The sequence below is a fragment of the Balaenoptera physalus genome (assembly GCF_965194825.1).
Source record: "Balaenoptera physalus genome assembly, chromosome: 4".
NCBI classification, from domain to species: domain Eukaryota; kingdom Metazoa; phylum Chordata; class Mammalia; order Artiodactyla; family Balaenopteridae; genus Balaenoptera; species Balaenoptera physalus.
In genome coordinates this window covers 133,720,476-133,743,278 of record NC_138891.1, presented here as the reverse complement: position 1 = coordinate 133,743,278, position 22,803 = coordinate 133,720,476, and the positions used below count along the sequence as shown (strand labels likewise).

The 22,803-nt window shown below is 39.5% G+C and overlaps 1 protein-coding gene across 3 annotated transcripts in view; it reads left to right on the top strand.

Moving 5' to 3' along the window:
• Positions 1-1,062: 1,062 nt before the first annotated feature.
• SCAF4 (SR-related CTD associated factor 4) overlaps positions 1,063-22,803 on the top strand; it is a 56,081-nt gene continuing 34,340 nt past the window's right edge. For 2 of the 3 annotated variants that reach the window (XM_082459756.1, XM_082459757.1), the window contains exons 1-2: positions 1,063-1,543; positions 21,873-21,956. In XM_082459756.1, the coding sequence (XP_082315882.1) occupies positions 1,514-1,543; positions 21,873-21,956 (114 nt within the window). In that variant the 5' untranslated portion in view covers positions 1,063-1,513. The remainder of the gene's footprint in view (positions 1,544-21,872; positions 21,957-22,803) is intronic. The other variant, XM_082459755.1, reaches the window with a different exon arrangement.

Genomic DNA, 22,803 nt, shown 5'->3' with positions numbered 1-22,803 from the left:
AAAATCCAAACTCCTTGGAAGGACACAGAGGCTCTTCAGGACCTGGTCTCAGTCCTCCTCCTTACTCCCTGAGCTCCAGCTAGGCCTCCTTGGGTAATGCCACAGTACTCGTCAAGCTCAGTCAGGCCACAGTGCCTTCTCCAACCTCTCTTGCTGCTTCTTCCAGACATAGATCGGGTGCCACTTCCTCTAAAAAGCTTTCCTGGACTTCCAGTCAGATGAATATCTTTGTCCTTTGTTCCACAGAGTCTCTGCCCTAACACTTACCATGCTTTAGTTATTACCCGCTCATTTGCCTGTCCTCTCCCACTAAATCGAGCTGCCTGCGGGAAAGAAAATTATCTTTTAATTTCCATATTCCCAGAACCCAGCACAGTGCCCCGCAGGCAGTAGGTTGCAAGGGAAGTTAATCAGAACAGTCTTTCCACCTAAAAGGAAACAACGTGGTTTGGGGAATCGATATTAGTGTTTAGCGAATCCACTCCTCTCGCGGCACAAGGCTGCACAGGGGCTCCTTTAGGCCTGCGTGGATATCCAGTGCCTGCATGTCCTTCTCGGGGCTTCAGCTCAGGCAGATTTAACCCTCACGATTAGGGCAGACACAGGACTGCATCGGCAGAGCCTGCACGGGAGCCTGCAAATACACGCCCAGGGGGCTGAGGTCAAATCCTGAGCCCTTTGTTCCAGGCAGCGGAGGGCAAGTGGCTCCGAGCCCGCCAGCCCTGACGGGTGCAGGGCCTGCCTGGGCAGAATGGCACACAAAAACGCACCGGGGAGCGCCGTGTCGGGCAGGGGCGCGCGTGTGCACTGGCCCTCTCCGTGCCAGACTCCTGGCCCTGGGATCCCGCGCTCTCCGGCGCCCCTCTCAGGGTCCCAATCTCTGGGCTAGGCAGACTTCTCGGCCCGCGGCCGCAGCGGGCGGGAAAGCGCTCGGTGGCCCAGCGTCACGCGCTAGCGGCTGGGCGGGCGGCGCGCGCGCACGCGCGGGGCGGGGCGGGGCCAGCGTGGGCGGGGCGGGGCGGGGCGGGGCGGGGCTGGGCTGGAGCCGGGCACAGGAAGAGCTGGGAGGCCCGAGCCGTCCCAGGGTGCCCTGCGCGGCGTGGACTCGGGCAGCTGCCGCCATCCCGCTGGCGAGGGGGAGAGAGAGGCCCGCCCGCTTGCCGGTCGGGCCAGTGTGGGCCAGTGCGTGAGGGCGCGGGGGGCCGTGTCAGCGAGACGCAGAGCGCAGCCGCCACCACCAAACGGACATGTTGGAGCCCAGGGCCGCCGCCGCCTCTTTTTCCTCATTCTCCGAACGGGACTGAGACGGGGCCCGCCACCCCGCCGCCTCTGCCTCTGCCTCGGCCGCCCGCCCCGCCGCCTCGGCCGCAGCCTCTTCCTGCCCGGCCTGCAGCTCCGCAGCTCATCGTCTCCTCCGGCCGCTCAGGCCCGGCCGGTTCCCCGGCCCCGCTCCGCCGCGGCGCGAGGTCTATGTGACCGGCGGGCCCGGAGCAGCCGCCGCCGCAGCGCGAACATGGACGCCGTCAACGCCTTCAACCAAGAGGTGAGGGGTGCTTGGAACAGGAGGGTGCCGGGCCTGCCGGGGAGTCGGGGCGTCGTTTCTCCTGCCGCCGGAGGTTTAAAGCTTAGGTCGGGGTGGGGACGCTTCCTGCCCCGGTTCCGGGGCGGCGGGGCCTGCGCGGAGCGGCCTGTGGCCCGGGGAGGTCGCGGCGGCCGCGGGAGCCGACCCCACACCCCTCCCCCACCTCCCACTCCCGGGCGGCGACCTCGGGCTGCCCCTCTCGCCCCCTTCCGGCCTCCTCCAGCCCGCGTCGGCGCCGGTGCCTCTAACTTCGTTCCCTTTCAGGTCCGGGCGCTCTCGCTCTCTGCTCCCAGCCTCGTTATTGGTTTCGCGGTACCGGGAGCCCGCAAGGAGCTAAGAAAGAAGCGCGGGCGGGCGTAGGGGGCGGGGGGAGCCGGAGCATCTGCTGGTCGCAGGGCTGACGGAGCGGCGGCCTCGGCTCTCCTGTTGCTTGGGCCGCGGCGCGACAGCGGCTGGACTCTGATCCCGGGTCGGGGAGGAGTTGGAGAGGGTGTTCATCCCCCTCCCCCGGGATTCCTACACTTGGGAAATGGGCTTAATAAACGGGGCTCCTTATCCTACCGAGTCGTGAACCCAACTCTCTTATGGGCTCTGTGGCCCCAACGTGACACCTAAAAAGTTGAATGGGAGAGAAGAGTATTCGCTCCGCCTTAGACCGCTAGAATGCCGGCTTTGGCCTCCAGTCCCCCACCCTCGCACCCTTCTCGCGGTAGTTAATCCTCGGCTCCCTTCTTTGGGAACATTTACATGTGAAAACCTCCCAAAACCGGGAACAAAGCTGCCTGCCGCCCTAAAGCTCTCTGGTTGTATGTCCAAACATTCCAGGTGCTGTTTTTGAAGCGTAGAGCCCACACATTTCTATTTTTCAGGATCGATTTGAGGGGAGAGGTCTTGACCATTGATGATTTAAAATGTAGTTACAGAATGGAAACAATTGTCATGTGTTGAGTTGGATTATCTTCCTTTTCCAAATACTGAAGATAAATCCAGCACTGAAGAAGTCAGATGTAGTAGTGTAGTGCTAGAAGTCTTGGGATAGCGTTAAAAACTTGCTGCATCTCACAGTGAGATTTTTGTAGTTTCACTTGTGACAGAATTAGGGTGCAGTAACTTTCACTTTGCAGTGCTATAATATCATAGCCTCCACTAACACTGCAGTTAGCATCGTTTATTGCTTTATCAATTATCCTAGAAATGATTTGTCTTCAACTGATGGATACATAACATGTCTTAACTGCAGAAGTTGGGCAGTGTCTTGTAAAGTTCAGTATTGATTATTTTCAAAATGACGAAATAGTATTTTCTGATTTTTGATGGCTAGAGAATTTGTGATAGTGCCCCAAAGATTTCAGGGTTGGAAGTTGACTTTGTTTCCTTAAGGCAAAATGCACTGGAATGTTGGCTTCATGAGGGCAGGGAGTTTCTGTTCTTTGCTTCCTCCCCCCCAGCATAGCACATGGTTGGCAAATACTTGTTGAATGAATGAGAATTTATTTTTTAGAAGATAAGTACATTTCTTTTTCAAGATAAAAACTTTCTGAATGGTTTTAACGAACAAAGAGGAGGGGTTTTAGTGTATTCTTAAGATCAGAAGAATTTAATTCTGATTGAGACATTTAATTCTGATTGAGACATTATGGAAGTTCACATTAAGCACATTATTAAGCAGTGTCTTATGTTAATTTTGGAAAAATGTCATCAGTAGTTTTTACTTTGAAAAACCAAAATTAGGAATGATACTGACTCCTTGAAAAAGGAAAATGGTGTTTTAACCTTTTAAAATGTACAAAGTGAGAATTTTCTTATCATTGATCATTTTCCTCTTTAAATAATTTCTATTTCCATTCCTAGTCTTTATCACTGCAAATTGCATTATGTTAGGTGTATGTTACCAATTCCAACTCTCTTCTGCCAGACTTTCTTCCCAAAACACTTTTTTCTGGGGAAAATAGTCTGACTTTAAAATCCATCTCCTTGTGCCTGCCTGATTGTAGTGCTTCTCAGTTAATTCCCCCCATTCATAAAATGTTATTGATTCGTTCAAATCTGTAACTTCAAATCTCCCAAATCTTCATTTTACAAACTTTTGAGAACCTGCTTAGCTGTAAAGCTGTGTCCTTAATACGATGGCACTACTACTGAGGATCTCTGTCCCATAGGAGCCTAAACTAATAGAGGACACAAAACTTAGGCAAGTAGCTTTAATATGGGATAGAATGGCTTCCTTTGGGGCCCTTGTAGAGTACTGTGGGATGGCCGTGGGGGTTTAGACTTGGGCGGAGAACAAAGTGTCAGTCTCAGGATTTCCGAAGGTGTAGGAAAAGTAATTCAGAGGCTACAGTGGTGAGAAATAAGGAACAGTAGTGTGACTCCTGAGACTACTGGAAAGTAAGAATCATTAAGGTATCAATAATTTTGGGTCTGACAAGTTTCACATCTCTAATGTGTTTGAATTCCATTTTTTTTTTTTCCAGGCCGTGGATAAATTGAAGGTTTTAAGTAGTGGAGTGATAATCAAAATACTGCTTGATTTGTAGTATATATTGTAGAAGGCAGAGGTTTGGAGAAATTTGGTGGGTTGGAGACTGAGGTAGGAGAAGCAAGTAGAATCTGAACTTGGCATGTCTGTAGAGGGAGTAGAGAGGAGGGGAAGGATGTGGACCAGAAGAATCCATGGACTTGACATCTGGTCGGTTTAGAAGCACCTTTTGCCCACACATTCTGAGTGCTGGGATAGGGGGATGCTGTTAACGCAACAGGCAGTCATCAAAAGTATATGTAGTGGAGGGGAAAATATGCTCGATTTTGAACAGTTTGAGTGGAACAGTCATGTAGAAATTTTGGGCAGGCAGTTGCTCATGTAAGACTCAAACTTGGAAGCAAGAGTTAGAAGGAGACATCAGGGAGTCACTCTCAGATGTGCCCTAGAGAAAATTGAGAGGGAGAGACAAAGGAATTAATATTTAATAAGGATCTATATAGCATGTCCGTCACTTTATATATACATATCTAAGTTAATACTCCTACAACCTTGCGTAGACATCCATTTATAGGTGAGGAAACTGATTTTCAAAGAAGTTGAATAATTCTCAAGGGCATACTACTAGTTAATGGTAGAGCTGAGATTTGAATACAGATGGTCCCCTCTTAATTGCTGCCTGAAGATAATATTTTATATAATACCAGGGGAGTGGTCACAGGTTAAGACTTAAGTAAGAAAAAGGCCACAAAATTTTTTGAGGGTAACGGAATCTGTAGTTTAAAGTTGAATGGTGATGGGAGAGATAAGGAAATAAGAGGTAGCAAATGTAAAGTAGTTGGGGTTTTTTGTTTGTTTTTGTTGTTGTTGTTTTAGAATTTTGGTTGTGAGGTATTCCCAGGGAAAAGTTGCTTCAAGGATGAAGGGAAGGAAGAATAATTAACAGTGTAGTAGGCACTGGTGCTAGCCCTTTGGTGTGTTTATATAGTGTATATATAAAGTCTTAACCTAAGTAAGTGGTGTTCAAGCCCTGGTCTCTATTAGATGGGCATAGAAGTTAAAGCATGTTGAGGGAGGGGATGTGCAAAAAAAAGCGTAGTTTAAAGCAGCTAGAGGGATTAGTTAACTTAGAGCAAAATTGTGGATGAGAGGAAGGGGACAGATCTGAGGCACAGGTAAAAGAGGTCAGTATATCTGTGATAAGAGAGGAAGGAAGATAAAAAAGACAAGGTTATTAAAGACATTTTGACAGGACTTTTATGGCAAGACACCGTGTTACGTGTTGTAAAAGATGGAAAGATGAGTAAAAAAAATCAGTGATACTTAATTGTGTTCTACTATGTTTATATACACTCCTTAATACGAAGGGTTTGGTAGTTCATAAGTTTGTTGAATGGATAAAGGTTATAGATAGGATTTTTTAAATCCGTAGATTGCATTTTTAGCCTTTAATCAGTCTTCTCTAAATCCAAAAAAATAGCTCTTCCCTCTCCCTCACTTTTTTTCTTTTTTGGCAGCATCTGTGATTTTAAGATGTTTAAAGTACAAAAAAAGTGCAGAGAATATAACAAGCATCGAGAGTTGTTATTATTTTATGTGTTTTTAATTTTAAAATAAAGTATTATAAAGTCCTTCTTTCCTCCCATCCCCTCTATCCCCCCCCCGCGTCAGAAGCAATCAATAAATGAATTTAGTATAATATCAATCTCTGTGGTCCTTAAACAATATAATATTCTGTATTTTGATATACATGAGTAGTATATTGAACATATTCTGCAGTGTTTTTTTGCTTAAACATTATTAATACTGTATATTAAGATTTAGTTCTTTCTAACTGCTGTGTAGTGTGCTGTTATTTGAATAGACCGTATTTTATTTATCTGGTTCCCCAGTTGATGAACATTTGTTTCTCATTTGTTACTGACAAACACTGCAGTGAACTTTCTGAAACATGTCTCTTTGTGGAAGAGTTTCTCTAGGACAGCTGTTCTCAAACTTTGGAGTTTGGCTCCTTTAAACTCTTAAAAGTTGAGGACCACAGAGAGCTTTTGTATCGGTGGGTTATATCTTGATATTTACCATATCAGAAATTTAAGCCAAGAAACACATTTATTAAAAATAATGTACCTATTACATGTTAACATAAATAACATTTCTAATGAAAAATAACATTTCCAAAACAAAAAAATTAGTGAGAAGAGTGACATGGTTTTATATTTTTGCAAATCTCATTTAAACTTACATTTAATAAAACTTGAATTCTTGTATCTACTTTTTCATCCAGTCTCTTCCATCAGGTAGCCTCTGGAAAACTGCTGTATACTTGTGAGAAAATGAATGAAAAGGGCAAGAAATGTCTTAGTATTGATATGAAAACAGTTTTTACCTCACAGACCACTGAAAGGAACTCAGACACCCTCTTCCCCACACCGCCGCCCCCAACCCCCAGGATCCTGGAATTACTTTGTGAGAACTACCGTATCGAGGTGGTATGCATATAATGCTACTTTGAAGTGCAGGAAGAAAATATGAGTGTTTTTATATTTGTGTTTATCTTTAAAATCAGACAAATTAAACTTTATGAGTAATTTTAATACATGAATTGACATTGCTGCTCTTATTCACTTGGGCTGTCAGTCTTGAATCATGTTACTCTAAAGGAAGAATTGAGTTCCACATCTCATTGGGGAGCTTGCCACTCTTCCTATTCCCACTGGAAATTGTTCTGTATGAACTATTGTATATTTTACCTATTGATTACTAGGCATGATTGTCTTCTAGAATTTAGGTCATATGATGAGTATTGTATGTTAAGCATTTTTTTTTAACCTGTAATGTCAGTCTGGTTGCTTTTTGATCATTCCTTTCTTCTTTGAGAGGTCTATCTAAAGAAGTGGACAAAGATTTGAAACACGGTTCTTACTGTGTGGAAGAGATGTAGAGGACCAGGGCAACAGAAGTAAAATTGGAGGTTTCTCTTGACTCATTTGATTGACAATGTCATGCTGTTAATCACAGGAGTTGGGATATTAAAAGTTATAGTTTTGTTCCTCTGCTCTTTCTTGACTCAGAGAATTGCTTATCTCTGACAACAGTAGAGGTCTGGCTTTATGGTGAGTGGAATAAAGCTGGCTCTTCAGAGCTTTCTGTAGCAGGATTTATCACTGATGTTCTTGTTGAAAATATTCCTCTCCCTAGTCTCTCATTTTGTTTAGTATTTTGTTTCAGAAAAATGTGTGGACATACGATAAGGAACTGATTCAGAGAAAAATTGGAGTAATGGAAAAGTTGGCTTGTAAATCTTGTGAAACAGAATTCAGGAGATAAAAGTACCTAATAAAAAGTTGACAAAATGGTAGTTGGTTTTTGTATGTGTATGTTTTGTTTGTTTTGTGTTTTTTGTTTTGTTTTGTTTTTGGCTGCGTTGGGTGTTTGTTGCTGTGCACGGGCTTCTCTTGTTGTGGAACACGGGCTCTAGGCGCGCAGGCTTCAGCAGTTGTGGCGCGCGGGCTTCAGCAGTTGTGGCGCACGGGCTTAGGTGCTCTGTGGCATGTGGGATCTTCCTGCACCAGGGCTCGAACCCATGTCCCCTGCATTAGCAGGTGGAATCTTAACCACTGTGCCACCAGGGAAGTCCCTGTTTGTGTATGTTTTTGTGGGAGTGTTTTTTTGTTTCCCAGGTACAAATCGTAGGTTGCTCTCCTCTGACATGGAGCCCAAGTGAATATAATTCGCTTAATCATTACAGGAAACTTTTTTTTTGAGGCATAGTCGATTAACAATATTGTGTTAGTTTCAGGTGTGCAGCATAATTCCGGTTTTTTTGCAGATTATATTCCATTATATGTTATTATATTATTACAAGATATTGGGTATCTCTGTGCTATACAGTAAATCCTTGTTGCTTATCTATTTTATATATAGTAATTTGTATCTGTTAATCCCATATGCCCCCCCCCTTTGGTAACCATAAGCTTGTTTTCTGTGTCTGGGAGTCTGTTTCTGTTTTGTACATAGATTCATTGTATTTTTTTTTAATTAATTTATTTATTTTTGGCTGTGTTGGGTCTTCGTTTCTGTGCGAGGGCTTTCTCTAGTTGTGTGGCAAGCGGGGGCCACTCTTCATTGCGGTGCGCGGGCCTCTCTTGTTGCGGAGCACAGGCTCCAGACGCGCAGGCTCAGCAGTTGTGGCTCACGGGCCTAGTTGCTCCGCGGCATGTGGGATCTTCCCAGACCAGGGCTTGAACCCGTGTCCCCTGCATTAGCAGGCAGATTCTCAACCACTGTGCCACCAGGGAAGCCCCCCATTTTATTATTTTTTAGATTCCATATATAAGTGATATCATATGGTACTTGTCTTTCTCTGACTTATTTCACTAAACACTCTCTAGGTTCAACCACGTTGCTGCAGATGGTAATATGTCAGTTTTTATGGCTGAGTAATATTCAGTTGTGTATATATACCACATTTTCTTTATCCATGCACCTGTTGATGGGCACTTAAGTTGCTTCCGCGTCTTGGCTGTTGTGGATAGTGCTGGTGTCGAACGCTGGGGTGCATGTATCTTTTCGAATTAGAATTTTTGTTTTTTCTGGATATACACCCCGGAATAGAATTGCTGAATTATGTGGTAGTTCTAATTTAGTTTTTTAGGGAACTTCCGAACTGTTTTCCATAGTGGCTGCACCAATTTACATTCCCACCAACAGTGTAGGAGGATTCCCTTTTCCCCATACCCTCTCCAGCATTTATTATTTGTAGACTTTGATGATGGCCATTCCGACTCATGTGAGGTGATACCTCATTGTCATTTTGATTTGCATTTCTCTAGTAATTAGCAATGTTGAGCATCTTTTCGTGTGCCTGTTAGCCATCTGTGTGTCTTTGGAAAAATGTCTGTTTAAGTCTTCTGCCCATTTTTGGTTTGGGTTTGGTTTTGGTTTTTTTGATATTGAGTTGTATGACAGGTAACTTTTCTGTAGCTGTCTGTCTGCATTTAAAACTCATTTCAGATACACCTTGATAACATGATAGGAAAAAAGTTGTTACATAAATGATGAACTTTTAGTGTTATTGATAACATTTGTTGAGATAATATGCGGAATCTTTTTTTTTTTTTTTTAGCATACTTCAGAGCAACAGCATGCAAATTTAATAAGCCTAAAACAAGCTACGCTATGTTATCAGGTAGTATATAGGATAAGCAGCTTAGCTATTAACAGTTGAAATTTTGGTAGAGTTGGTAATAGTTAAATTTGTATTAGGCCTTACCAAGATCTGTTGAGAGCTTAATCTTGAAGAGACATGTCTACATTTCTGTGTTAATAGTAAGTGTAATTAAAATGTACTGTCATGATTTTTTTTGAGAACTAGAAGATTGCTCAAACAGTATTGTAATTTATTATTCTGCAATCACCTTGATCCTTTTCAATATTTGCATGGTTTGTCGATTACTTTTTATTGTATTATAGTTAGAGCTCTTTATTGGTGCTTGTGAATTCATGGATAAATACATAGAAACTTTGATAATACTGACGAAGCATTGTACAGGTTAGTAGTGAATTCAACAAGAAATCCAGTGAAACTCTGGAGTTAAGAATTAGAAGCCAAGGGCTTCCCTGGTGGCGCAGTGGTTGAGAATCTGCCTGCCAATGCAGGGGACACGGGTTCGAGCCCTGGTCTGGGAGGATCCCACATGCCGCGGAGCAACTAGGCCCGTGAGCCACAACTACTGAGCCTGCGCGTCTGGAGCCTGTGCTCCGCATCAAGAGAGGCCACGATAGTGAGAGGCCCGCGCACCGCGATGAAGAGTGGCCCCCACTTGCCGCAACTAGAGAAAGCCCTAGCACAGAAACGAAGACCCAACATAACAATCAATCAATCAATCAATAAATAAATCTTTAAAAAAAAAAAAAAAAAAAGAATTAGAAGCCAAGCCACTATGGAGAACAGTATGGAGTTTCCTTAAAAAACTAAAAATAGAACTATACGACCCAGCAACCCCACTACTGGGCATATACCCTGAGAAAACCATAATTCAAAAAGAGTCATGTACCACAATGTTCATTGCAGCTCTGTTTACAATATCCAGGACATGGAAGCAACCTAAGTGTCCATCGACAGATGAATGGATAAAGAAGATGTGGCACATATATACAATGGAATATTACTCAGCCATAAAAAGAAATGAAACTGAGTTATTTGTAGTGAGGTGGATGGACCTAGAGTCTGTCATATAGAGTGAAGTAAGTCAGAAAGAGAAAAATAAATACCGTATGCTAACGCATATATATGGAGTCTAAAAAAAAAAAAGGTTATGAAGAACCTAGGGGCAGGACAGGAATAAAGATACAGACGTAAAGAATGGGCTTGAGGACACGGGGAGGGGGAAGGGTAAGCTGGGACGAAGTGAGAGAGTGGCAAGGACATATACACACTACCAATGTAAAATAGATAGCTAGTGGGAAGCAGCCGCATAGCACAGGGAGATCAGCTCAGTGCTTTGTGACCACCTAGAGGGGTGGGATAGGGAGGGTGGGAGGGAGACGCAAGAGGGAGGAGATATGGGGATATATGTATATGTATAGCTGATTCACTTTGTTATAAAGCAGAAACTAACACACCATTGTAAAGCAATTATACTTCAATAAAGATGTTTTAAAAAAAAAAAGAATTAGAAGCCAAGCTTTGGATTGGGGGGCGGTTGGGAGATAGCAGGGCTCAGTGAAAAGTGGAGGGTCATCCGAGTACCCCTTGAAAGTTATAATTGGTGTTCGGATAATTTGTGATTTTTGGTGTAAATCCATGTGGGTCACTTGGAAGAGATCGTAGAGCGGTAGTGTACCTAGCATATTTGACATCCAGAGCAGAACTTTCTTTTTCTTTCTTCTTTTTTTTTTCTTTTAACACATTCCTCTTCTACAACAAAACAATTCTCAGAAATAATCATGAAATTGGCCAGGAAAGAAATTTGAACTTCATGCCAGTTACAAATAAATATTACAACAGAGAGAAGTGATTGATTAATATTTTTAAATTTCATTAATACTTTTTTGATAAAAGTAGAAAATTTTATCTACATCCTGCTCTGTCACAGTAATGAATAATAATATTCCAGTTTCTTTTTAAGCCTTAACTTCTGCATATTTGTCAATGATTGTCAGTTGATTTTCACAATATTTGAGTTCAGTAGACAGTTATAGTCAGATTTAGCAATTTTATCTTCACCTGTAAGTGACTGAAAAAACACTTCTCATTAATTCTAATTACTAAAGGTTGTATGTGAAGCAGCACATATACAGTAGTTGGGACGTCTTAAACATAAGGTTTCCTTTAGCAGAAATTTAGAAAAAGCTCACTTCACAGTAAATTCTAGAAATCACAATACTGTCCATGTCTTTTTTTGGCATCGATTCTAGTGACTTACAAATGTCCTCTCAGTCAAAAAAATTTCACTAAAATATTTTCACCCAGAGTTTCAATGTAAGTCTCTATTAAGATTGGTGAACATCTTTGAAATTATGTGTAATGGCATTCTCCGTAATTTTTGTTCATGGATCATCAAGCTTTGTGTTTCTTTGTTCAAGACTAATTCTGGCTGTTTTTAAGTATTTACACCAGAAAAAAAGATATATCAGGAAAGAAGAATTGCAAACAGCTATCATACTTTAAACGTACCATTTAAACATAACGAATACATATACATAGGAACTGCAGAATTGGAGATGTAAACTGACCCTGAGGAGAGTGCAGGCTGTCCTGAACCTCTTTGTAGTCATTCTCCAAATGAACAGGTGTAGCGAATCTGCATGTTCTATGCACTGATCATATAACTGGAAGGTTTCCTAATGAAATTCCACGTAGAATAGATTGCTTATTAAAGGATACATAATAAAAATGTACAGATTTGATGCTTATGTATTAAAAACTTATCAGTTACCACAGCAATAGTTTAAAACAAGAATCTCAGTCAACAAAATGTTTTAGGGGAAGGAATATTTTATCCCTGATATTATTTAGAATTGCTAGTATTTGGTGATAAATAAAACAATTCTCAGACAGTTTTATTATTTTATTTAGATATAGACAATTCACCCACTTTTTGCCTTCCCCTGGGTGGACTTTTCCCACTGCCCCTCTCTAGGTGTGTTATTACTCTGGAGAGCAATAGTTGACTAACCCTATAGTCTGTAAATCTTTTTCTGTAATATCCCCTAAATATCTTTATGCACTTTACCATGAGTATGCCACTTTATTCCTCCTTTTGTCAGAGCTTAGTTTTAGCTGGTGTAGAATTATAATACCCTGCTTAAAGGAAACCGATAATAAGGAAATTTATGGTAATATTGCTTTTAAGCTTTTAGGAAACAAAATACTCTTTTAAACTTTAATGGTCATATATTATCTAGTTTACTGTAATTAAGAGTTGCTGGATGATATATCACTTTAGAAGGACAGCCACATTTGGGATTCAGAGATACGTTCAAATCTTTATAAAGACCTTAACCATTTCTGAGTAAATATAAGAGCATATTTTATAAAGTTAGGGGTTTTTTAAATATATGAAATAATCCAAAATGGGCAAATCCATAGAGATAGAAAGTAGATTATTGGTGTTGGTATGGGGGAGGAATGGGGAGTGACTGCTAATGGGTATGGAATTTCTTTGGGGTGTAATGAAATATTCTGAAATTAAATAGCGTTGATGGTTGTATAGCTCTGAATATAGCAAAAACTACTGAACTGTACACTTTAAAGGGGTAAGTTTTATGGTATATTAATTATATCTCAAAGCTGTTTAAAGAAAAACACCAAAAAGTCAGGTTTTAACACCATTTTCATTGTTTTGTTGCTTGATCTGATTTTCTATCAGGTTGAAAACAATATCTCTTAGCTACTGAGTGGCTCTGGAAGTTATTTTGTTGATCCTGAATCCTAAGTTTGTTCAAAGGATATCTTTAGTTTTTACATGCTATTTTAAGAAGTAATCCAGTGGAGCCAGTTCAAGGGAAGGACAGGAAATGAATCCTGCATTTGCTCATTAAATACCAACCAGATGCCAGCATACCGGTTAGGTGTTTTATATATGCCTTTACCTTCCTTCCATTTTAGAGGTAAGGAAACTGGAGGGGTGGTGTGATTTGACAGAGTGCTGTAAGAGGCTGCCTGAGCCCAGTCCACAGCCCCACATGGCTACTCTGAAGTTTTTTGAGCAGCTGATTTTTGTCTACTGTATTGTTTATGAAGGGAGAGGGCTCCCTAAACAACTTTTGTATATTTGAAGCAAGGTAGCAAGGCACTGTAATGTATATTTGTGGAAGGATTCGCCAAAGTTTAAGAATGATGAAGTTTGGGAGTTTTTAAGTCATCCACAGTAATGCAATAGATACAATCAATGTTTAAAACTTAAGATATGCTTTTAGGTGTTTATGTTTCATTTACTAATTTATACTCACAATTAAAATTTTAAATTAGGGATTTTATAAATGTTAACATTTTCAGTTTTAATCCCATGCTTTTGTATAGATCTAGTCATTACAACTTTGTGGGGAGAAAAATAGGTATAGATAAAATATATAATATATGAGATAATTTTTTTTCTTCTAATCAGATGATTTTATATTCTGGAACAAATTTTTATTTCTTTGATTGACGTCTGGAAGGAACTATTTAATTCATAAAAATGTTTTATGGGGGCTTCCCTGATGGCGCAGTGGTTGAGAATCTGCCTGCTAATTCAGGGGACACGGGTTCGAACCCTGGTCTGGGAAGATCCCACATGCCGCGGAGCAACTAGGCCCGTGAGCCACAACTACTGAGCCTGCTCGTCTGGAGCCTGTGCTCCGCAACAAAAGAGGCCGCGATAGCGAAGAGGCCCGCGCACCGCGATGAAGAGTGGCCCCTGCTTGCCACAACTAGAGAAAGCCCTCGCACAGAAACGAAGACCCAACACAGCCAAAAATAAAAATATAAATAAATAAAAGATTACTATTAAAAAAATGTTTTATGGCCAACTTTGGTTGGACACAAAGTTTAGTGAGGCATAGTAAAAGTGATTTTGAAACCTGGCATCTGTGCTAGTAAAGTAGAGTAATGGCATGGATAAAATATTTGGCATTTCCTAAAATCACATCCTGACCTATTTCTCGAACAAGTGAAAAGGAAGGAGTTGAGGATTGATTGCAGTTCAGTGAATCAAAATGGAGGTAAGGAATAAAAAATGACGTGTTGGGGCTTCCCTGGTGGCGCAGTGGTTGAGAATCTGCCTGCCAGTGCAGGGAACACGGGTTCGAGCCCTGGTCTGGGAGGATCCCACATGCCGCGGAGCACCTGGGCCCGTGAGCCACAACTGCTGAGCCTGCGAGTCTGGAGCCTGTGCTCCGCAACAAGAGAGGCCGCGACAGTGAGAGGCCCGCGCACCGCGATGAAGAGTGGCCCCCGCTCGCCGCAACTAGAGAAAGCCCTCACACAGAAACGAAGACCCAACACAGCCATAAATCAATAAATAAATTAAAAAAAAAAAATGACGTGTTGTAGTAAGTGGAGCTGAAGGAGTTAAAAGCCCTGATTCGGGGGAGGCAGCCTTGGTTCTAAAGTAAAAAGTTTGAGTGAAGGGTAGACCCTTGGAAATTGTAAGGGAGTTAGTCTTAGATGAAGAATAAATTAGGGCATACTTTGAAGCAAGGTAGCAAGTGAGTTTTCAGAAATTAACTACTTAGAAAATTAGTCCTGCCAGCAGCAAATGGTAGTAGAATTAGGGGCTGGTGATATAATTAAAAAGTGATGAAGTTTAAACTCCTGTTTGCTATATTACTATATTCTATTTTTGTAAAGCACGTAGAAATGTAAGTAGTTAACTTGAAAGTGGTTTCATATTTAATATTAACAGTATATATTTGAACTTTGTGTATTTTGTAAAGCATTTCTCTAAATTCTGGAACCAGGAGAAAAGTTTATGTGTTTGTGGGAAAGTGTAGTAAGGTAAAGAAATGTAGACCGAAGTATGAAAAAATTTTTAAACTCTTTAAACTTGAGAATATTATTTGCAGCTTTGTTGTTTGTGAAAATATCTGGTTTGGAAGCTTTAGAAGTCTGAAAAGTGAATTTTATGGAGAAATAAATAGAACTATTTTGTAGTGTTTAAGTCTAAAGACCCCGCTCTGTAGGAGCAGGAGAACAGTACAGTTTCTTTTTCTCATCTCTGTTTTAAAGAGCCATGTAAATTTGCTCTGTTGTTAGGTATATTTTGTATTAATGCCAGACCTGTCTTGTCTCCAGACATTCCTCTAAGCAAGTGGAAAATTGGTTAATTATTTGCGTTTCAAAGGATTTGACTCTCTGGAAAGTAAATACAGTTTACATGGGAGTAAATCATATATCAGTAATTAAAAGGGATGCTTTCTTTAATGCACAGATGTCAAAAATATATTTAAGAAATTTTTCAGATTTGGGTTTTATATGCACAAAGGCTTCAGTTATAAAGATTTAAAATGGCAATTTTTATTATTTTTAAAATTTTGTTTTAGCAATTTTGAAAAGTTGTATTAAAGGTTTACAAGGCATTGATTTAAACATAACTGTTAACTTCAAAGACACGATTTACTCCACGGACAGGTTGTACCTGATAATGATGATTCTGTATATTTATTTACAGTCAAGTTGGAGAAATGCATTTTTGTGTCTCAGACACAAAGTTTTTCATTGTTAATCCATGAATTTTAATTTTTTCATTTTAAAATTAATGCAAATTTTGGGACTTCCCTGGTGGTCCAGTGGTAAAGAATCCGCCTTCCAATGCAGGGGACGCGAGTTCGACCCCCGGTCGGTCGGGGAACTAGTATCCCACATGCTGTGGGGCAACTCAGCCTGCTCACCACAACGAAGATCCCAAGTGCTGCAACTAAGACCCGAAGCAGCCAAAAAAAATAAAGAAAATAAATAAATTAAATAAATATTTTTTAAAAAAGAATGAGAAATCACAACAAAATAAAAAAAACTTTAAAAATAAAGTTTATAAAAACAAAAAAATAAAATTAATGTGAATTAGGTAAATTTAAGCTAGAAAATAAGAAAGTATTCTACCAAATACCATTAACATTTTAGAGTATTTCAGTTTTTTTTTCCCTTGCACTTGTGTTTGGAAACTTTATATATGGTTACCAGATCTTTTTAATAACATGAATTATTTTCTAATTTTAAAAGTCATCTTGGGAAATTTGGGAACATCTGATTATTGTAGATTTCTAAAAGTGGAATTGTTGGTTTAAAAGATATGGACTTTTTTAGTTCTTTGCTTCATGCTAATCTACACTCATGCCAGTTAGATAATTGAAGAACTGTATCTCATTGTCTTAATTTATACCTTTTTGACTATTGATAAGACTGAACATCTAGAGATTCTATCTAGAGATATCTAGTCACTAGGAGCCAGAACAGATTCTCACAGGCCAAATTAAACATTTTTCTTTTGTAAAGTTTGTTTGTCTAGTGATGACTCTAAACCAAATATTTCAGAAAGATATTTGTCATGATTTCATCATGAATAAATTTTAAAAATACATAGATAGGATGAGAGTATTGTTAAGTGAATTTTAGCTGACTGGCAGGGCCCAGGGAATATCAGATAAGGTCATCCTACAAGTAGGTCCTGTTCTTTTTAGTTTTTAAAAAACCATGGTGTTGGAGGAATGCCATATAAAGTAGGTTCATGAAATTTACAAACTGATTGGAATAGCTGCTACAATGAAAACAGAAAATCATTTCCAGACTACCTAAGTAGATTGAAAGGACTGTCAGAAACCAACATAAAGTCAACATGAAGATCTAGTTTTGATAAAGATTCCAGTGAAAACAGTCTGAGGGTTTCAGTTGATTATAAATGTGAGTTAATAATGAATTAAGCACTATTTTTAAAAAATAATAAATGATCTTCCCTACCCCAGGATGTCCATGTTCTGAATCCTAGAACCTGTGAATATGTTTCCTTACCTGGCAGAAGAGACTTTGCAGATGTGATTAAGGGTTTGAGTTGAGATAATTATCCTGCATTATCTGGATGAACCCAGTGTAACCCCAAGGGTCCTTCCTTGAGAGAGGCAGGAAAGTCAGGCAGAGAAAGTGCTCTGACAGTGCAAGCAGAGGTTAGGGAAGAGAGAAGATGCTATGCTGCCAGCTTTGAAGATGGAAGAAGCAGCTATGAGCCAAAGGAATTTAGGCACCCTTTGGCTAGAAAAGGCAAGAAATAGATTTTGACCTAGAGCGCCCAGAACGAAGGCAGCCCTGCCAACACCTTGGTTTCAGACTAGTGAGATTCTTTTTTTTAAACAAGGTACAGTTTTATTTATTTTTAAATTTATTTATTTATTTTTGGCTGTGTTGGGTCTTTGTTGCTCCGCGCAGGCTTTCTCTAGTTGCGGCGAGCGGGGGCTACTCTTCCTTGCGGTGCACGGGCTTCTCATTGCGGTGGTTTCTCTTGTGGCGGAGCACGGGCTCTAGGCGTGCAGGCTTCAGTAGTTTTGGCACACAGGCTTAGTTGCTCCACGGCATGTGGGATCTTCCTGGACCAAGGCTCGAACCCATGTCCCCTGCATTGGCAGGCCAGATGCTTAAACACCACGCCACCAGGGAAGTCTGGAGATTCTGACTTCTGGAAGTGTTGTTTTAAGCTAATGTGTTACTGCAGGAATAGGAAACTAATACAAAAGACAATCCACTAGATTCTACAGGAATATATCTGGGCCCTGTTTATTTTGGTTTATCATACTTAAAAGGAATTAGCCAGGATAGTCGGATCTAGAAATCACATCATTTGGCTAATAGTTGAAGAAGATAAGAGAAAGGGAAACATGCTTGGTTATATTTATTTTATCACATGAGAAAGATCACTGTTGTTCTGTGCTCCAGAGGCAAAACTAGAACAGGAGAGGGAGGGAAGGTTATCAGAAGGGAGATTTGGGGTCAGTACAAAGAAGACTGCTGTAACCATTGGGGCAGGTTAGTTATGAGTTATTAAGCCTGTGGACTAATATGGGACCTGCCAGGTGTATTGTGAAAGCAGTTCTGAATTTGGTATGAGTACTGGATTACGTACTAAGGTGCTATACAGCTTTAAAACTCTTTGATACTACTGTATTTTCAGTATAGAGAAAATTTCTCTAAATTCAGTTAGCACTTGAATAGTAGATGTAATACAAAAAAGGTATTATGGTAAGCCATAACAAAAAATTAAACTCGAGGTGTGTGTCAAGATTCCCAGGGCGTTATATACCTCTATTTACTGAGCCATTTATATGTCAGGTACTAGGCTAAGAGATTTATATACATTATCTCATTTAATCCTAACAGTCTTATGAGGTGAAATGAGTACTACTAATCCTTTTTTTCAGATTTCAGAAATCCTTGAAATTTAGAAAAGGTTAACTAAACTTGTCAAAGTTTATACTGTTAATAAATAGCAGAGTATCATGTTACTTTGACTAACCCCCAAACACTATGAATTCTACAGGTGTCATGGGCCAAATATGCTCCTTCCTTATCTTCTTTTGAAACTGTTCTTTATTGATATAAGGGATCATTGTGCGTGATTCTTCATAATTTTTAGAATACTTTGTAAATCAGGCACCCAACAGAACAGTGTTCATATTTAGTATTTTCTAATAGTTATTTAGCTGGTGACAGCAAAAAGACAAACTATATCTGTTGCTGACAAGTATTTTCTTCTTACTAAGGCTTTCTAAGGAGGTTTTGTACCTTTTGGGTCCTACTGCTGCTATTATTTTATATAAGAGAATTGCATGGTTTTCTCTGGCTGCTTTGACACATTTGTTTTCTTTGACAGATTACATTAATTCTGAATGCAGATCTGTAATAACAGGGAGAACACTGCACCTAGTGATGTTTATTGAGCACTTGCCCTGTTGCAGATGATATACTAGTCGTTCCATACACAAAAACTAATTTATAGCATTTGACCTTGCCAAATACCTTTAATTTCTGTTATTTTCCTGGTGTTCCTTTGTGCAACCCCCTTCTCTGTACCACATTGAAATACCTGGTATACCCTAGTTAATTATATCATCTTTGTTCTCGTCTTACTCATCCTCATGGCTTTGATTCTGTGACCTTTCAATTTCTAGCAGGACCTCTTCTTTGTTCAAGATGCATTTTCCAGTCTGCTGAAATCTCTACCTGAATATTCAGTAGGCATGCCAAATTAAATTCAGTATGTCTCATCATTATCCCTGAATCAATACAGTATACGTATAGACAGGCACAGATGCCTACTTGATATTTTGTCTGTATTCCCCATCATAGTTAATGGTCTCTGCATGTATTTAGTCAATAAGCAGCATTGTATAAGGAGATGACTATGCTATTAAGGATTGTAAGCTTTAAAATCAACAAATTCTAGGCCAGACCCATTCCCTGGGCATCATCTCAAAGTAGGTGTAACAGTCTACGTTAATTGTTAATATGATTAAATAAGATAACATACCACCAAAGGTAATTCTTCCTTATACATAGGCAGTCAGTGTTGGTTCCCTCCTCTTTTCCTGAGTTGTGCCTTCTTTAGTGGAATAAACACCCTTCCTCTGTCTCTTAGATGGTAGCACTTGAATGCTCTCTTGCTGTTCTATTGCCTGTAGCCTGTATTTTAATTTTTTTAAGTAAATTATGATTTAAGTATAGACTGTGGAGCGTTTCATTAGAAGATAACAGTGGTCTGTCTTCTGTGCTCAGTTGTCTGTTTTGTTTTGTTTAATATGGGGAGTTCCCTACTGCGGAAATAATCAAGAAGTGCTATTTGGGACATTAAATGAATATTAGCTCTGGCTTAGGCTTCATTGAAATATGATTCTCTAAGCTTTTAATGGCCAGAGAAGTAGTTCTCACTGTTGCTTATTCTTTTTTTTTTTTTTTGGCTGTGTTGGGTCTTTGTTGCTGCACGTGGGCTTTTTCTTGTTGCGGCGAGCGGGGGCTACTCTTCGTTGTGGTGCTCGGGCTTCTCACTGCGGTGGTTTCTCTTGTGGAGCACAGGCTCTAGGCGCATGGGCTTCAGTAGTTGTGGCACGTGGGCTCAGTAGTTGTGGCTCGCAGGCTCAGTAGTTGTGGTGCATGGGCTTATTAGCTGCTCTGCGGCATGTGGGATCTTCCCAGACCAGGGATTGAACCCATGTCCCCTGCACTGTCAGGCGGATTCTTAACCACTGTGCCACCAGGGAAGTCCCACTGTTGCTTATTCTTAAGATCCATGTGTAAACTTTTTTGTATCCCCTTTCTCTGCTTTAAGGTCCGGAGAAGGAAATAGAACCACGGTAATAAACAACTGTCTTAATAACTTTTATAACTTAGAAATGGGCAGAACATGCCCTTTTATAAAATGTGTGCTGAAAAAAAAAAAAAAATGTGTGCTGTATATTTCATGCAGTGTTGATATTTTTCAGTTTGTGTTGAAGTTGAAATAATTTAAATCATTTTGTATTTTCTCATTGGTTTTTATAGTTTCAAAGATTACCATCTCCTTTCTAATTGTTTTTCAATTAGTGAGCCTTTATTCTCAAGGAGAATTTTAATTATGTTGGTAAATAAAATGATAAAGAATGACCTTATTTACTTAATCCCTTTTTAAAAAATGAATTTCTCTGTTAATATCTTTGTGTTTTTCCCATTTTCTGTATCTTAGTATTATTTATGGAAAAATTCTACCTTTCTCTGCTTAGGCAGAGTATGTATCTGGTTCTTATATTGATTATATCTTTCATTGCATACTTTTTCTAAAAATTACTGTTACCGTTGTCTGTAGTCCATTGTGTCTGTAGTTTTGAAAAGCTGTGAAAATTCTGTTGCCAGGGAATTTAAGGTATGTTGCCAGGTAGGGCTATTTATTCTGGGAAAGGAGACTTTTGTGCTTTAGGGTAGCCTCTTAGTAGTGGTCTAGTAAAGATGGTCTATGTCTTAGGGGTTCCATATTTGAAATATCAACATTAATTAGAAAGAAATGGAAACATGGTTCATATAAGGTTGATAATGCTCAGGAAGCCCTGAAATTTATTTCAAGATGTATTTTTAGAAGAGTATGTGTGTGTCTATGATTAAAACAAAACAAAAACAAGAATTTAAGAAACTAGATATAAGCTTAATGTCTTTTATCTTTGTAACCCTCTATGGGCTGTCATTATATCTTGGTTGGATTTAAACTTTAGGGGGAAGGAGTATGCATGTGTGGTTAAGTCTCCTGTGAGCACCTGATTGTTGGATTTACTGTAGTGAGATTTGTTAAATATGGTGTCATTTTTATTCCTGACTAAATCAAGAAATTGTGAACTCAAGCTTTATAATGGCATGTTAAATTTCTTGCCTGATGTAATACATGTGTTTCTCCAAATGAACGTTAGAATTATTTGAAGTTCTCCAAAATCTCAATGAGGTTTGGAATGAAATATTAAATATTGAGTCACAGTATTGCTGTTTTCAGTACAGGAACATGGTGTGTTTGTTTCCATTCAAATCATTTTTGAGTTCTCCAGTAAAGTTTTGTAATTTTTTCTGTTGCAGATTTTATAAATATTTTACCTTTTTCCCCCTTTTTTGCTACTTTTAATATGATTTTTTCCCATTGTATTTTCGAAGTGGTGATGCCAGTATGTAGGAAAGCTCTTGTTTTTCTTTGTTAGACGAATTATTAAACTTAGTTCCAAAAATTTATTATTCTTTTAGTTAATATATTACAAATATATTTGTAGAACTGAAGGATTAACCTCTAATTTTACTTGTAATTAAACCATTTTTTTCCCCTTTTTCTGTTTTTTAAGCTCTTTTCACTTATGGATATGAAACCTCCCATCTCTCGAGCCAAGATGATTCTCATCACGAAAGCTGCTATTAAAGCTATTAAGGTAAGAGTAAAAGAAATATATTTAATTTGGAAAATGTTTTTGAAATTTTGAAAATGTTATTGTTAAATGTGAGAATGCATCTTGTGAATTAGTTCAGGCCTGAATCGAAGAACCAGGTTTTGCTGAAAGTACATAATAATACAGTATGGTGCATCTACATTGTAACGTATTATTTCAAAACCTGTTTTGTTGTTAGTATTTCCCCTTTATATTTTTTAGCTTTACTGAGGTATAATGGACAAATTCAGTAATATCATGTAACAGAACACGATTTGATACACGTGTATATTGTGAAATGATTACCTCAATTAAGCCAATTGACACGTCCATCACCTCACATAATTGCCTTTTTTGTGTGTGGTGCTAAAAAAAAAGTTGAACTCATTAAAGTAGAGAGTAGAATGGCAGAGGGTTTTTTGTTTTTTTGTTTTGTTTTGTTTTCATTTAATTCTTATCATAAATCAGTGGAGTATTAGCTTCATTTTTATTTAAAAACCTTGGACTTCATGAAATTAAATGTCTTACCTAGTCACACCTTAAATAAGTGAGTCTCTTTAAAAACTGCATTATTTAGTTCCAGTTCCACTGTTCTTATCCCTCTCATAAAGTTCCTTGATAAACTACTTTATGAAGATTTACTGATTAAAAATCTAAGAAAAGGACCTTGTGTTTGGGGGAATTTTTGTAGTTTCCTGTTCTAGTTTGTAGTTTCTTTATGATTTGTTAAGATTTTTTCAGTTGTTGACTACGGGTTGACAATGGATTATTTCCCATGTGTTTTTCAGTATTATCTTGGGAATTAATTCAAATTGTGCAGATTTCAAGATTTTTAAGTATTTTCTAATTA